Source organism: Coregonus clupeaformis, unplaced genomic scaffold, assembly GCF_020615455.1.
Source record: "Coregonus clupeaformis isolate EN_2021a unplaced genomic scaffold, ASM2061545v1 scaf0292, whole genome shotgun sequence".
In the NCBI taxonomy this organism is placed as follows: domain Eukaryota; kingdom Metazoa; phylum Chordata; class Actinopteri; order Salmoniformes; family Salmonidae; genus Coregonus; species Coregonus clupeaformis.
In genome coordinates this window covers 279965-292500 of record NW_025533747.1, presented here as the reverse complement: position 1 = coordinate 292500, position 12536 = coordinate 279965, and the positions used below count along the sequence as shown (strand labels likewise).

Here is a 12536-nt window from a genome sequence, read left to right as displayed (position 1 = left end):
CAGAAACACTCTCTCTGACCTTGCGTGCGTTGTTGGCGTCCTCTTTGACCCGGTCGTAGGTCATGACCTTGTCCTTAGCCGACCACATTCTCAAGTTGTGGAGGACCTGCAGACCAGTTGCCATGGTTATCGACGGTTGCCACAGTTACAGAAGATTGTCATAGTTACCGACGATTGTAATAGATACGGATGATTTCATTTAACAACATGTTTTAAAAAAAAGTATTAATCCCCCTTATTTACCTGTCGGATGTCTTGATTGGACGCCAGGATCATCTCGTTTAGGGCAGGAGGCGGGATTTTCAGACCCTCTTTGAAAGCAATGGACATCATGGCACCCTGAGAGAGAGAGATGGAGGGAGAGAGATGGAGGGAGAGAGAATGAGGGAGAGAGAAGGAGGGAGAGAGAAGGAGGGAGAGAGAAGGAGGGAGAGAGAGAGAAGGAGGGAGAGAGATGAAGGGAGAGAGACGGAGGAAGAGAGACGGAGGGAGAGAGAAGGAGGGAGAGAGAGAGATGGAGGGAGAGAGAGAGGAGAGAGAGGTATTAAGATGAAAAGAGAGATGATGGCCTCCCGAGCGGCGCAGCGGTCTAAGGGCGTTACTACAGACCCGGGTTCATTCCCGGGCTGTGCCACAACCGGCCGTGGCCGGGAGTCCCATAGGACGGCGCACAATTGGCCCAGCGTCGTCCGGGTTAGTGGAGGGTTTGGCCCAGCGTCGTCCGGGTTAGGGGAGGGTTTGGCCCAGTGTCGTCCGGGTTAGGGGAGGGTTCGGCCCAGCGTCGTCCGGGTTAGTGGAGGGTTTGGCCCAGCGTCGTCCAGGGTAGGGGAGGGTTTGGCCCAGCGTCGTCCGGGTTAGGGGAGGGTTTGGCCCAGCGTCGTCCGGGGTTAGGGGAGGGTTTGGCCCAGCGTCGTCCGGGTTAGGGGAGGGTTTGGCCCAGCGTCGTCCAGGTTAGGGGAGGGTTTGGCCCAGCGTCGTCCAGGTTAGGGGAGGGTTTGGCCCAGCGTCGTCCGGGGTAGGGGAGGGTTTGGCCCAGCGTCGTCCGGGTTAGGGGAGGGTTTGGCCCAGCGTCGTCTCGGGGTTAGGGGAGGGTTTGGCCCAGCGTCGTCCGGGGTTAGGGGAGGGTTTGGCCCAGCGTCGTCCGGGTTAGGGGAGGGTTTGGCCCAGCGTCGTCCGGGTTAGTGGAGGGTTAGGCCCAGCGTCGTCCGGGTTAGTGGAGGGTTTGGCCCAGTGTCGTCCGGGTTAGGGGAGGGTTTGGCCCAGCGTCGTCCGGGTTAGGGGAGGGTTTGGCCCAGCGTCGTTAGGGGAGGGTTTGGCCCAGCGTCGCCAGGGTTAGGGGAGGGTTTGGCCCAGCGTCGTCCGGGTTAGGGGAGGGTTTGGCCCAGCGTTGTCCGGGTTAGTGGAGGGTTCGGCCCAGCGTCGTCCGGGTTAGGGTAGGGTTTGGCCCAGCGTTGTCCGGGTTAGGGAAGGGTTTGGCCCAGCGTCGTCCGGGTTAAGGGAGGGTTTGGCCCAGCGTCGTCCGGGTTAGGGGAGGGTTTGGCCCAGCGTCGTCCGGGTTAGTGGAGGGTTTGGCCCAGCGTCGTCCGGGTTAGGGGAGGGTTTGGTCCAGCGTCGTTAGGGGAGGGTTGGGCCCAGCGTCGTCAGGGTTAGAGGAGGGTTAGGGGAGGGTTTGGCCCAGAGTCGTCCGGGTTAGGGGAGGGTTTGGCCCAGCGTCGTCCGGGTTAGGGGAGGGTTAGTGGAGGGTTTGGCCCAGCGTCGTCCAGGTTAGTGGAGGGTTTGGCCCAGTGTCGTCCAGGTTAGGGGAGGGTTTGGCCCAGCGTCGTCCGGGTTAGTGGAGGGTTTGGCCCAGCGTCGTCCGGGTTAGGGGAGGGTTTGGCCCAGCGTCGTCCGGGTTAGGGGAGGGTTTGGCCCAGCGTCGTCCGGGTTAGGGGAGGGTTTGGCCCAGCGTCGTCCGGGGTTAGGGGAGGGTTTGGCCCAGTGTCGTCCGGGTTAGGGGAGGGTTTGGCCCAGAGTCGTCCGGGTTAGGGGAGGGTTCGGCCCAGAGTCGTCCGGGTTAGGGGAGGGTTCGGCCCAGCGTCGTCCGGTTAGGGGAGGGTTTGGCCGGGTTAGGGGAGGGTTTGGCCCAGCGTCGTCCGGGTTAGGGGAGGGTTTGGCCCAGCGTCGTCCTGGTTAGGGGAGGGTTTGGCCCAGCGTCGTCCGGGTTAGGGGAGGGTTTGGCCCAGAGTCGTCCGGGTTAGTGGAGGGTTTGGTCCAGCGTCGTCCGGGTTAGGGGAGGGTTTGGCCCAGCGTCGTCCGGGTTAGGGGAGGGTTTGGCCCAGCGTCGTCCGGGTTAGGGGAGGGTTTGGCCCAGCGTCGTCCAGGTTAGTGGAGGGGTTTGGCCCAGCGTCGTCCGGGTTAGGGGAGGGTTTGGCCCAGCGTCGTCCGGGTTAGGGGAGGTTTGGCCCGCGCGGGTTGGGGATGGTTTGGCCCAGCGTCGTCCAGGGTAGGGGAGGGTTCGGCCCAGCGTCGTCCGGGTTAGGGGAGGGTCTGGCCCAGCGTCGTCCAGGTTAGGGGAGGGTCTGGCCCAGCGTCGTCCGGGTTAGGGGAGGGTTTGGCCCAGCGTCGTCTGGGTTAGGGGAGGGTTTGGCCCAGCGTCGTCCGGGTTAGGGGAAGGTTTGGCCCAGCGTCGTCCGGGGTTAGGGGAGGGTTTGGCCCAGCGTCGTCCCGGGGTTAGGGGGAGGGTTTGGCCCAGCGTCGTCCCGGGGTTAGGGGAGGGTTTGGCCCAGCGTCGTCCGGGTTAGGGGAGGGTTTGGCCCAGCGTCGTCCGGGTTAGGGGAGGGTTTGGCCCAGCGTCGTCCGGGATAGGGGAGGGTTCGGCCGGTGGGGCTTTACATGGCTCATTGCGCTCTAGCGACTCCTTGTGGCGGGCCGGGCGCCTGCAAGCTGACTTCGGTCGCCAGTTGAACAGTGTTTCCTCCGAAACATTGGTGCGGCTGGCTTTCCGGGTTAAGCTGGCGGGTGTTAAGGAGCGCGGTTAAGGCGGGTCATGTTTCGGAGGACGCATGACTCCACATTAGTCTCTCCCGAGCCCGTTTGGGGAGTTGCAGCGATGAGACAAGATCGAAAATTGGGGAGAAAAACTATTTGACTCTACATTGACGTGTAATGCGTTTCTGTGTGTTAATGTGATGCATTGTGCAAGTTTTCCTGGCGTGTGTTTTCCTGTGTGTGTGTGTGTGTGTGTGTGTGTGTGTGTGTACCTTGATCTGTTCTAGTCGTGGTCTCTGGAAGCGCAGGTCAAAGCAGTAGTTGGCCAAGGAGCGGATCTTCTGGTGGTTACGGTCATTACACATACAGATGATGGGGATCTTGGACTGTTTAATCAGACCTATCATCTCCTACAGGGGTTAGGGGTTAAAAGTCATTACACATACAGATGGAGACAACTCTCATTGGTCTACCTGACATGGAGACAACTCTATCCTGTCTATAGTCTACCTGACATGGAGACAACTCTATCCTGTCTATAGTCTACCTGACATGGAGACAACTCTATCCTGTCTATAGTCTACCTGACATGGAGACAACTCTATCCTGTCTACCTGACATGGAGACAACTCTATCCTGGCTATAGTCTACCTGACATGGAGACAACTCTATCCTGGCTATAGTCTACCTGACATGGAGACAACTCTATCCTGTCTATAGTCTACCTGACATGGAGACAACTCTATCCTGGCTATAGTCTACCTGACATGGAGACAACTCTATCCTGTCTATAGTCTACCTGACATGGAGACAACTCTATCCTGTCTACCTGACATGGAGACAACTCTATCCTGGCTATAGTCTACCTGACATGGAGACAACTCTATCCTGTCTACCTGACATGGAGACAACTCTATCCTGGCTATAGTCTACCTGACATGGAGACAACTCTATCCTGTCTACCTGACATGGAGGCAACTCTATCCTGTCTATAGTCTACCTGACATGGAGACAACTCTATCCTGGCTATAGTCTACCTGACATGGAGACAACTCTATCCTGGCTATAGTCTACCTGACATGGAGACAACTCTATCCTGGCTATAGTCTACCTGACATGGAGACAACTCTATCCTGTCTATAGTCTACCTGACATGGAGACAACTCTATCCTGTCTATAGTCTACCTGACATGGAGACAACTCTATGCTGTCTACCTGACATGGAGACAACTCTATCCTGTCTACCTGACATGGAGACAACTCTATCCTGTCTACCTGACATGGAGACAACTCTATCCTGGCTTGTCTACCTGACATGGAGACAACTCTATCCTGGCTATAGTCTACCTGACATGGAGACAACTCTATCCTGTCTATAGTCTACCTGACATGGAGACAACTCTATCCTGTCTACCTGACATGGAGACAACTCTATCCTGTCTATAGTCTACCTGACATGGAGACAACTCTATCCTGTCTACCTGACATGGAGACAACTCTATCCTGTCTATAGTCTACCTGACATGGAGACAACTCTATCCTGTCTACCTGACATGGAGACAACTCTATCCTGTCTATAGTCTACCTGACATGGAGACAACTCTATCCTGTCTATAGTCTACCTGACATGGAGACAACTCTATCCTGTCTACCTGACATGGAGACAACTCTATCCTGTCTATAGTCTACCTGACATGGAGACAACTCTATCCTGTCTATAGTCTACCTGACATAGAGACAACTCTATCCTGGCTATAGTCTACCTGACATGGAGACAACTCTATCCTGGCTATAGTCTACCTGACATGGAGACAACTCTATCCTGTCTATAGTCTACCTGACATGGAGACAACTCTATCCTGTCTACCTGACATGGAGACAACTCTATCCTGTCTATAGTCTACCTGACATGGAGACAACTCTATCCTGTCTATAGTCTACCTGACATGGAGACAACTCTATCCTGTCTACCTGACATGGAGACAACTCTATCCTGTCTATAGTCTACCTGACATGGAGACAACTCTATCCTGTCTATAGTCTACCTGACATGGAGACAACTCTATCCTGTCTACCTGACATGGAGACAACTCTATCCTGTCTATAGTCTACCTGACATGGAGACAACTCTATCCTGTCTATAGTCTACCTGACATAGAGACAACTCTATCCTGGCTATAGTCTACCTGACATGGAGACAACTCTATCCTGGCTATAGTCTACCTGACATGGAGACAACTCTATCCTGTCTATAGTCTACCTGACATGGAGACAACTCTATCCTGTCTATAGTCTACCTGACATGGAGACAACTCTATCCTGTCTACTACCTGACATGGAGACAACTCTATCCTGGCTATAGTCTACCTGACATGGAGACAACTCTATCCTGTCTATAGTCTACCTGACATGGAGACAACTCTATCCTGTCTATAGTCTACCTGACATGGAGACAACTCTATCCTGTCTATAGTCTACCTGACATGGAGACAACTCTATCCTGTCTACCTGACATGGAGACAACTCTATCCTGTCTATAGTCTACCTGACATGGAGACAACTCTATCCTGTCTATAGTCTACCTGACATGGAGACAACTCTATCCTGTCTACCTGACATGGAGACAACTCTATCCTGGCTATAGTCTACCTGACATGGAGACAACTCTATCCTGTCTATAGTCTACCTGACATGGAGACAACTCTATCCTGTCTACCTGACATGGAGACAACTCTATCCTGTCTACCTGACATGGAGACAAGTCTATCCTGGCTATAGTCTACCTGACATGGAGACAACTCTATCCTGGCTATAGTCTACCTGACATGGAGACAACTCTATCCTGTCTATAGTCTACCTGACATGGAGACAACTCTATCCTGTCTATAGTCTACCTGACATGGAGACAACTCTATCCTGTCTACCTGACATGGAGACAACTCTATCCTGTCTACCTGACATGGAGACAACTCTATCCTGTCTATAGTCTACCTGACATGGAGACAACTCTATCCTGTCTATAGTCTACCTGACATGGAGACAACTCTATCCTGTCTATAGTCTACCTGACATGGAGACAACTCTATCCTGTCTATAGTCTACCTGACATGGAGACAACTCTATCCTGTCTATAGTCTACCTGACATGGAGACAACTCTATCCTGGCTATAGTCTACCTGACATGGAGACAACTCTATCCTGTCTATAGTCTACCTGACATGGAGACAACTCTATCCTGTCTATAGTCTACCTGACATGGAGACAACTCTATCCTGTCTACCTGACATGGAGACAACTCTATCCTGTCTATAGTCTACCTGACATGGAGACAACTCTATCCTGGCTATAGTCTACCTGACATGGAGACAACTCTATCCTGTCTATAGTCTACCTGACATGGAGACAACTCTATCCTGTCTATAGTCTACCTGACATGGAGACAACTCTATCCTGGCTATAGTCTACCTGACATGGAGACAACTCTATCCTGTCTACCCTGACATGGAGACAACTCTATCCTGTCTATAGTCTACCTGACATGGAGACAACTCTATCCTGTCTATAGTCTACCTGACATGGAGACAACTCTATCCTGTCTATAGTCTACCTGACATGGAGACAACTCTATCCTGTCTACCTGACATGGAGACAACTCTATCCTGGCTATAGTCTACCTGACATGGAGACAACTCTATCCTGGCTATAGTCTACCTGGCATGGAGACAACTCTATCCTGTCTATAGTCTACCTGACATGGAGACAACTCTATCCTGTCTATAGTCTACCTGACATGGAGACAACTCTATCCTGTCTATAGTCTACCTGACATGGAGACAACTCTATCCTGTCTAGCTACCTGACATGGAGACAACTCTATCCTGTCTATAGTCTACCTGACATGGAGACAACTCTATCCTGTCTATAGTCTACCTGACATGGAGACAACTCTATCCTGTCTATAGTCTACCTGACATGGAGACAACTCTATCCTGTCTATAGTCTACCTGACATGGAGACAACTCTATCCTGTCTATAGTCTACCTGACATGGAGACAACTCTATCCTGTCTATAGTCTACCTGACATGGAGACAACTCTATCCTGTCTATAGTCTACCTGACATGGAGACAACTCTATCCTGTCTATAGTCTACCTGACATGGAGACAACTCTATCCTGTCTATAGTCTACCTGACATGGAGACAACTCTATCCTGTCTATAGTCTACCTGACATGGAGACAACTCTATCCTGTCTACCTGACATGGAGACAACTCTATCCTGTCTATAGTCTACCTGACATGGAGACAACTCTATCCTGTCTATAGTCTACCTGACATGGAGACAACTCTATCCTGTCTATAGTCTACCTGACATGGAGACAACTCTATCCTGTCTATAGTCTACCTGACATGGAGACAACTCTATCCTGTCTATAGTCTACCTGACATGGAGACAACTCTATCCTGTCTATAGTCTACCTGACATGGAGACAACTCTATCCTGTCTATAGTCTACCTGACATGGAGACAACTCTATCCTGTCTATAGTCTACCTGACATGGAGACAACTCTATCCTGTCTATAGTCTACCTGACATGGAGACAACTCTATCCTGTCTATAGTCTACCTGACATGGAGACAACTCTATCCTGTCTATAGTCTACCTGACATGGAGACAACTCTATCCTGTCTATAGTCTACCTGACATGGAGACAACTCTATCCTGTCTATAGTCTACCTGACATGGAGACAACTCTATCCTGTCTATAGTCTACCTGACATGGAGACAACTCTATCCTGTCTATAGTCTACCTGACATGGAGACAACTCTATCCTGTCTATAGTCTACCTGACATGGAGACAACTCTATCCTGTCTATAGTCTACCTGACATGGAGACAACTCTATCCTGTCTTAGTTACCTGACATGGAGACAACTCTATCCTGTCTATAGTCTACCTGACATGGAGACAACTCTATCCTGTCTATAGTCTACCTGACATGGAGACAACTCTATCCTGTCTATAGCACCTGACATGGAGACAACTCTATCCTGTCTATAGTCTACCTGACATGGAGACAACTCTATCCTGTCTATAGTCTACCTGACATGGAGACAACTCTATCCTGTCTATAGTCTACCTGACATGGAGACAACTCTATCCTGTCTATAGTCTACCTGACATGGAGACAACTCTATCCTGTCTATAGTCTACCTGACATGGAGACAACTCTATCCTGTCTATAGCACCTGACATGGAGACAACTCTATCCTGTCTATAGTCTACCTGACATGGAGACAACTCTATCCTGTCTATAGTCTACCTGACATGGAGACAACTCTATCCTGTCTATAGTCTACCTGACATGGAGACAACTCTATCCTGTCTATAGTCTACCTGACATGGAGACAACTCTATCCTGTCTATAGTCTACCTGACATGGAGACAACTCTATCCTGTCTACCTGACATGGAGACAACTCTATCCTGTCTATAGTCTACCTGACATGGAGACAACTCTATCCTGTCTATAGTCTACCTGACATGGAGACAACTCTATCCTGTCTTAGTCTACCTGACATGGAGACAACTCTATCCTGTCTATAGTCTACCTGACATGGAGACAACTCTATCCTGTCTATAGTCTACCTGACATGGAGACAACTCTATCCTGTCTATAGTCTACCTGACATGGAGACAACTCTATCCTGTCTATAGTCTACCTGACATGGAGACAACTCTATCCTGTCTACCTGACATGGAGACAACTCTATCCTGTCTATAGTCTACCTGACATGGAGACAACTCTATCCTGTCTATAGTCTACCTGACATGGAGACAACTCTATCCTGTCTATAGTCTACCTGACATGGAGACAACTCTATCCTGTCTATAGTCTACCTGACATGGAGACAACTCTATCCTGTCTATAGTCTACCTGACATGGAGACAACTCTATCCTGTCTATAGTCTACCTGACATGGAGACAACTCTATCCTGTCTATAGTCTACCTGACATGGAGACAACTCTATCCTGTCTATAGTCTACCTGACATGGAGACAACTCTATCCTGTCTATAGTCTACCTGACATGGAGACAACTCTATCCTGGCTATAGTCTACCTGACATGGAGACAACTCTATCCTGTCTATAGTCTACCTGACATGGAGACAACTCTATCCTGTCTATATCTACCTGACATGGAGACAACTCTATCCTGTCTATAGTCTACCTGACATGGAGACAACTCTATCCTGTCTATAGTCTACCTGACATGGAGACAACTCTATCCTGTCTATAGTCTACCTGACATGGAGACAACTCTATCCTGTCTATAGTCTACCTGACATGGAGACAACTCTATCCTGTCTATAGTCTACCTGACATGGAGACAACTCTATCCTGTCTATAGTCTACCTGACATGGAGACAACTCTATCCTGTCTACCTGACATGGAGACAACTCTATCCTGTCTATAGTCTACCTGACATGGAGACAACTCTATCCTGTCTATAGTCTACCTGACATGGAGACAACTCTATCCTGTCTACACCTGACATGGAGACAACTCTATCCTGTCTATAGTCTACCTGACATGGAGACAACTCTATCCTGTCTATAGTCTACCTGACATGGAGACAACTCTATCCTGTCTATAGTCTACCTGACATGGAGACAACTCTATCCTGTCTATAGTCTACCTGACATGGAGACAACTCTATCCTGTCTATAGTCTACCTGACATGGAGACAACTCTATCCTGTCTATAGTCTACCTGACATGGAGACAACTCTATCCTGTCTATAGTCTACCTGACATGGAGACAACTCTATCCTGTCTATAGTCTACCTGACATGGAGACAACTCTATCCTGTCTATAGTCTACCTGACATGGAGACAACTCTATCCTGTCTATAGTCTACCTGACATGGAGACAACTCTATCCTGTCTATTACCTGACATGGAGACAACTCTATCCTGTCTATAGTCTACCTGACATGGAGACAACTCTATCCTGTCTATAGTCTACCTGACATGGAGACAACTCTATCCTGTCTAGTCACCTGACATGGAGACAACTCTATCCTGTCTATAGTCTACCTGACATGGAGACAACTCTATCCTGTCTATAGTCTACCTGACATGGAGACAACTCTATCCTGTCTATAGTCTACCTGACATGGAGACAACTCTATCCTGTCTATAGTCTACCTGACATGGAGACAACTCTATCCTGTCTATAGTCTACCTGACATGGAGACAACTCTATCCTGTCTATAGTCTACCTGACATGGAGACAACTCTATCCTGTCTATAGTCTACCTGACATGGAGACAACTCTATCCTGTCTATAGTCTACCTGACATGGAGACAACTCTATCCTGTCTATAGTCTACCTGACATGGAGACAACTCTATCCTGTCTATAGTCTACCTGACATGGAGACAACTCTATCCTGTCTATAGTCTACCTGACATGGAGACAACTCTATCCTGTCTATAGTCTACCTGACATGGAGACAACTCTATCCTGTCTATAGTCTACCTGACATGGAGACAACTCTATCCTGTCTATAGTCTACCTGACATGGAGACAACTCTATCCTGTCTATAGTCTACCTGACATGGAGACAACTCTATCCTGTCTATAGTCTACCTGACATGGAGACAACTCTATCCTGTCTATAGTCTACCTGACATGGAGACAACTCTATCCTGTCTATAGTCTACCTGACATGGAGACAACTCTATCCTGTCTATAGTCTACCTGACATGGAGACAACTCTATCCTGTCTATAGTCTACCTGACATGGAGACAACTCTATCCTGTCTATAGTCTACCTGACATGGAGACAACTCTATCCTGTCTACCTGACATGGAGACAACTCTATCCTGTCTATAGTCTACCTGACATGGAGACAACTCTATCCTGTCTATAGTCTACCTGACATGGAGACAACTCTATCCTGTCTATAGTCTACCTGACATGGAGACAACTCTATCCTGTCTATAGTCTACCTGACATGGAGACAACTCTATCCTGTCTATAGTCTACCTGACATGGAGACAACTCTATCCTGTCTATAGTCTACCTGACATGGAGACAACTCTATCCTGTCTATAGTCTACCTGACATGGAGACAACTCTATCCTGTCTATAGTCTACCTGACATGGAGACAACTCTATCCTGTCTATAGTCTACCTGACATGGAGACAACTCTATCCTGTCTATAGTCTACCTGACATGGAGACAACTCTATCCTGTCTATAGTCTACCTGACATGGAGACAACTCTATCCTGTCTATAGTCTACCTGACATGGAGACAACTCTATCCTTCTGTCTACCTGACATGGAGACAACTCTATCCTGTCTATAGTCACCTGACATGGAGACAACTCTATCCTGTCTATAGTCTACCTGACATGGAGACAACTCTATCCTGTCTATAGTCTACCTGACATGGAGACAACTCTATCCTGTCTACCTGACATGGAGACAACTCTATCCTGTCTATAGTCTACCTGACATGGAGACAACTCTATCCTGTCTATAGTCTACCTGACATGGAGACAACTCTATCCTGTCTATAGTCTACCTGACATGGAGACAACTCTATCCTGTCTATAGACCTGACATGGAGACAACTCTATCCTGTCTATAGTCTACCTGACATGGAGACAACTCTATCCTGTCTATAGTCTACCTGACATGGAGACAACTCTATCCTGTCTATAGTCTACCTGACATGGAGACAACTCTATCCTGTCTATAGTCTACCTGACATGGAGACAACTCTATCCTGTCTATAGTCTACCTGACATGGAGACAACTCTATCCTGTCTATAGTCTACCTGACATGGAGACAACTCTATCCTGTCTATATCTACCTGACATGGAGACAACTCTATCCTGTCTATAGTCTACCTGACATGGAGACAACTCTATCCTGTCTATAGTCTACCTGACATGGAGACAACTCTATCCTGTCTATAGTCTACCTGACATGGAGACAACTCTATCCTGTCTACCTGACATGGAGACAACTCTATCCTGTCTATAGTCTACCTGACATGGAGACAACTCTATCCTGTCTATAGTCTACCTGACATGGAGACAACTCTATCCTGGCTATAGTCTACCTGACATGGAGACAACTCTATCCTGTCTACCTGACATGGAGACAACTCTATCCTGTCTATAGTCTACCTGACATGGAGACAACTCTATCCTGTCTACCTGACATGGAGACAACTCTATCCTGTCTATTCTACCTGACATGGAGACAACTCTATCCTGTCTATAGTCTACCTGACATGGAGACAACTCTATCCTGTCTATAGTCTACCTGACATGGAGACAACTCTATCCTGTCTATAGTCTACCTGACATGGAGACAACTCTATCCTGTCTATAGTCTACCTGACATGGAGACAACTCTATCCTGTCTATAGTCTACCTGACATGGAGACAACTCTATCCTGTCTATAGTCTACCTGACATGGAGACAACTCTATCCTGTCTATAGTCTACCTGACATGGAGACAACTCTATCCTGTCTATAGTCT

At 48.8% G+C, this 12536-nt stretch overlaps 1 protein-coding gene across 1 annotated transcript in view; it reads right to left on the bottom strand.

Moving 5' to 3' along the window:
• The window catches only part of rfc1 (replication factor C (activator 1) 1), a 116820-nt gene that overhangs the window by 23553 nt on the left and 80731 nt on the right, over positions 1–12536 (bottom strand). The window contains exons 15-17 of the mRNA XM_045214648.1: positions 3240–3377; positions 244–339; positions 20–106 (exon numbers count right to left, since the gene is read on the bottom strand). Coding sequence (XP_045070583.1) covers positions 20–106; positions 244–339; positions 3240–3377 — 321 coding nt within the window. The remainder of the gene's footprint in view (positions 1–19; positions 107–243; positions 340–3239; positions 3378–12536) is intronic.